Raw genomic sequence first — 5,238 nt, forward strand, 5'->3', positions numbered from 1 at the left:
TTTTTTAGATAGCTTACCACATATGGCATTTGGTTTCCTAAAATATGACTTTGACTACATGTGCCGCAAGAACGCGCGAGGTTTCATCTAGTTAATTATAACTTTCACATCAGTTTATGCAACTATTACATGAAGGACGGCCTGTGGTTGTTGCCTTCACTGTTGTGCATTTTTTTTCTAGAAACAGAACACCATTCACAAGCAGCAAGTTCTCCTATATACCATGTGAACAGACATGCACGCAGCATCTTCACGAAGTACCGGAAGATCATTTTGTCCGCATACAATAAAGTTTGTTCTTGAAGCTAATACTTTTATTGTGCGTGTGCAAGAAATATGCCATGGAAGTCATTTGCACTAGTTGGCTTATTAAGAAAAGTCGAGAAACATGAATGAACTAGAGCGGACCTGTCCACGACAACGGGACGGGACCACTGAAGCTGAGGAGCAGGAGCTGCCACCTTGGATCCATGGTCCATGCCACCCACCAATTCCTTCAGTCGACAGACAGCACCTCATGCATGAAAAATGCAAGAAAAATAAAGTTTGAATTGGCACTCCGCACGCACACTGACTATTGTGGCCACTGACTAGTACGTACGTACTTGCAACGCATGGTTACACACACTCATGCACGAGTATAAGATGAGGTGCACCACCCAAGCAGTTTTTGCCAAGGGCACTTGAGAATCACCAGCATCCCAAACTGGTTTCTTGCTGAGTTCATGCTTTGTGTATACATACCATACCACAGGGCACAGCTGAGTCCATGACGAAATGCTTCCTGCTGCTCGCCTTCTTGGCGTTTCTCCTGCCGGCGGCCTACGCGACGTGCCACCCTGATGACCTCCAAGCGCGGCGGGGCTTCGCCCGGAAGGTACTTGGATCACTCAAATAATTCATTCGGTTGGTGAGGCACCCAAGGGTTTGACACTACTCAAGGGCCTCACCGTTGTGGACGTATTGCTTTCACTAATTTGCTATTGTATGTGAAGAGCAATAGAAGAACACTCCAACAACAACAACCAAATACCATTACTGGGACCAACAACAGTGTCAGATCTGGGAGTGGCAATATTGTATCTGGGAACGGCAACACTGTTATATCTGGGGATAACAACAATGTTTCTGGGAGCAACAACACAGTCACATCTGGGAGCAGCAATGTCATAGTTGACACCAACCATGTCGTTACTGGGAGCAACAATACTGAATCCGGCAATAATAATAGGGTAACTGGGAACAATAATGTTGTATCAGGGAGCAACCATGTCGTGTCCGGGGACAACAAAGTCGTAACTGGCAGTTAATGATCTGTCAGTAGATTGATTTCGGCTTCCCTGGTGCAGCTCATGCATCCTTGTCCAAGTTCAGTGTGGCTCACAATTACTTGGTGGGCCCATTCTTGTTTGGAACTTCATGGATATAGCATCCTACTTACTTAAAATAAAATTTCCCTAAATATCTATAGAACTTTTTACATAATAAATGTTGACCTGCACAGCAATGGCGACTTGCAGCTTATGTACAAGTTCTCATCGTGGATGTCTAGATGTGGGTATTTCATCTCTTCCGTTATCTGTAATGTGTGATGATTTCTTATATATGAAGATTGGTCTATGAATTATAAGTGCTCAATGTCATCTAGCTATACACTTCTCACGTGCAACTATCAACGTTACATGCATAAATGGGAAATGTTTGGATGACGAGATAGAGCAAAAGAGCAGAGACTAATGTTGGCATCAAGTCGCTTATGTAGTGCTAAACCTTTGTCTACCCCTGCAAATTAGACTACGTCTGAGGCTCCTCGTTTCTTTTTGAGGATGCACTTGTGTTGAAGTAGTGGTACAGTTGACACGTGTCACGGCTAGCCTTGGTCTTTCTACTATTGGGCACATGCGTCAGTGGTGATGCAACCACTAGGGCGCCGCCGGACAGGCCCGTGCAATGTTTTCAATTTTCTCTTAAATATTAATATTTTAGAAAATAAATTAGGAAAGGAATAGAAAAAATATATAGAACAGCAGAAAAATTAACAGGGAAAAACAATAAAACGAAAAGAGAAAACATGTGAATGAAATCTATGGTAACAATGAGAAAACCAAAACAGGAAACCCGGGAAGGAAACCATAAGAACCATAGGAGGAAAAAGAAAATTGCAAAAAACGCTTAAACGAGGTAGCAAATGGACTGGCCTTTCATAAACAGATCCAATACTATCGTTGGTATGTCTATTTCATGTTTTTTTTCCTTTCCAGAAACATAACCGATAGTAGTAGGAACGAGAAGTATCTGCTCCCGAGCTCAAATGCTTCCTGATGAGCAGTGAAATAAAAAAAAGTAAAAAAAATCAAACAGTTCTGAATTTATTTCTATGACCAACATTGACAAATGTTTTTGTGCTTGCAAAACATTGTCATGAAATGACATTCGTGAGCATCATGACACAAAAAAAAAGGAAAAACCGTTGCCCAAAAATGTTATTTTCGAAAGCATTTTGGAGTTCTGGTTTTTTTCATGACTTCCACAATGTCATTTCATGATAAAAAATTTCAAGCGCCCAAAACACTTAAAAAGTTTGCTACAGATGTTTTTTCTGAGTTTTATTAAAAAAATCAGATTGTAATTCATCAAGCTCAGGAGCAGAAGAGGACTTTCGTAGTAGCGCGTCCTTAGCTCCTACGTGAAAAGACACGCATGCAAAATATTTAGAAAGTTTGTTCCCATATAGAGTTCGTTCTCAAAGCTAATACTTCTATTGTGTGTTCAAAATATGTCATGAAAGTCCTTTACATTAGTCTGCCTGCTAAGAAAAGTTCTCGAAACAAGCTTTCGTCCCGCTTTATATATAAAGCAAACACACACCAGAGTACACAGCCGAACGATACAAAGTGATGTGAAACCCTCATACAACGCCGATCCTCGGATAACGGATCACGCGAGACGCACATGACTACGCCACCGATATAGAAAACGGGAAGAACTGAGTAGAACGCCACCCAACACCCTACACTACCTACGCTCCACAACAACGCCCCCAAGAAGGATAACGACGCGAAGCGTCGCCACTGCCGAGTCCCTGAGGGCAAAGGTTTTCACTCGGAACCAGACACAGAGAGGAACCTGACAACGACGTCTTCAAGACGAGAATGACACGGCTGCAAGCGCTGCCGTCGTTGGCACGAAAGCGCAGAGTTTTCACTTGGCAACCCAAGCGTGCCACCATGAGGTCTTGTGGATAAGATTGACGAGATCAGATCCCTAGGTCCGGATCGGAGGGCCAACACTGCGAGAGATGACAGAGCACGCCCGGGTCACCCACTGCCATAGCTCTCGCGGCCCACACAACCAAGAGACATAACCACCACCACCGCCATGGTGCCCGCCAGAGAGCAAACCATGTGAACCGCCATCCAGGGTCGTCGCCCCGGCATCCAAACCCCGAGACATCGCCAAGCGCGTGCTTCATGGTGCACTAACCACGACAGGAGAAGCCCGGCATCAGCCACAGAGCAAGGGTCAGCGCCACCACCATAGAGGCGCCCACGCCTACAGTCCCCACAAATCCCGGTGGACCGGATTAACATGACCTAGTAACTGCCGATTGCAGTCACGGAGCCAACTCAAACGACGCCAAGTCCATGGCCAGAGGCACCGATCCACCTACCGGCTCCACGAAGCCCCACCCACTACCACAGACCTTCACCAACGCCATAATGTGAGGACGCCTCCCCACCGAACCGCAAACACCTACCTTGTCTTGATGGATTGGACCCAGAACCGAGCACCCCGACTCCAGGGTGACCATGCCCCATGACTTACATGAGCAGCAGCCCGTCCCGGGCAGGAGGACCATGTCAAACTCCTGCCCGATGAAAAGCCCACATCGGAAGAGCACCGCTCATGGCAGCCGGCAACTCGGGTCGCCAAGTAGCCGCTCCAACGCCCCCCCCCCCAATTGGCTCCTCAAGCATGCACCTTCCCTGCCGACCAACCGACTAAGTTATTTTACCGGTGCTGGTATGTACCGGTAGCCAATCCACCATCCATCACTTTTGTCAAGATCTGTGCATATCTTATACTCTATTTTCAGATATTAGATTGGACATAGCAATACATGTACTGGTGTCAGATATTGTCAGCTTTACAGAAGAGAGAGAGAGAGTTAGAGGGGAGAGAACGGTGCATGCATGCATGCATTCTCTCAAGCCATACATATAACATGCTTTTATTTTTCTCCTCATATTTTTAATGATTCATATCTTTTGAACCAAATGTCTATTATTGAAACTTTTTACATATTTGAATTCGTGGTGACAAGACCTTCCGAACAAGATCAATTTTGGATATGTTTGAAATATATTTTATTTTATGTATTTCAATTTTGTTTGAAATGACTTTCATAAAACATTAGATTGTTTCACTATATCATAAAAGCTTTTCCTAGTGTTTCACTCATTTTCATAAACTGGAATATGGAACTCACAGAGATACGGATATATTGATAGGACAACATTTTTTCTAGTTTTTGCAAGTGTTTTGCTCATTTTCAATCATTTGAATAAACATATTTCACTCATTTTCAAAAGATAGATTTAGGCCCATTCAAAATGATGGATATCACTCATTCAAAAATTTATTTCAAACATTTCAGCAAACTGATTTCACTCATTGAATCTAACAACACATTTCACTCATTTGATACAACTGATTTGAGTCGTTTCAATTGAAAAAAATACATGTTTCAATAATTTGAAAAGCTAATTTCACTCATTTGAAAATAAAAATATTCTTGTTTCAAGAAGCTGGTATATGTCACAAAAATAAACTTAAATTATTTCATAAAACTAACTCCACTCATTTGATGTCACTTGTTTCAAATAACGCATTTCAATTATTTCAAAAAAAACTGATTTCAGTCAATTGAAAAGAAAAAAAAACGCCCGCTTCATAAAACAGATTACGCTCATTTAAAAAATTATATTTCACTCATTTCAAAAACGATGTCACTCATTCAAACAACGATTTCATTCAATTCATAAAATTGGTATCATTGAATTCAAAAAACATATTTCAGTTAATTGATATAACCCGTTTCATAAAACTGATTTCACTCATTACAAAAAATATCTCAAAAACTAATTCCACTTTGTGTTTATGAAATATATTCAAATGTATTTCAATCATCTCAAAAGTTAGTTTCAAATGTTTGAAATATAAATTTTAACTTGAAAT

At 41.9% G+C, this 5,238-nt stretch overlaps 1 protein-coding gene across 1 annotated transcript; it reads left to right on the forward strand.

Annotated features, from left to right (window-relative positions):
- Positions 1 to 769: 769 nt before the first annotated feature.
- On the forward strand, positions 770 to 1,310 carry LOC123084108 (autotransporter adhesin BpaC-like). The gene is given in 2 exon segments (XM_044505883.1): positions 770 to 903; positions 905 to 1,310. Coding segments are annotated over 2 exon segments (540 nt in total).
- Positions 1,311 to 5,238: the final 3,928 nt, after the last annotated feature.

The sequence above is a fragment of the Triticum aestivum genome, chromosome 4A (genome assembly GCF_018294505.1).
Source record: "Triticum aestivum cultivar Chinese Spring chromosome 4A, IWGSC CS RefSeq v2.1, whole genome shotgun sequence".
NCBI classification, from domain to species: domain Eukaryota; kingdom Viridiplantae; phylum Streptophyta; class Magnoliopsida; order Poales; family Poaceae; genus Triticum; species Triticum aestivum.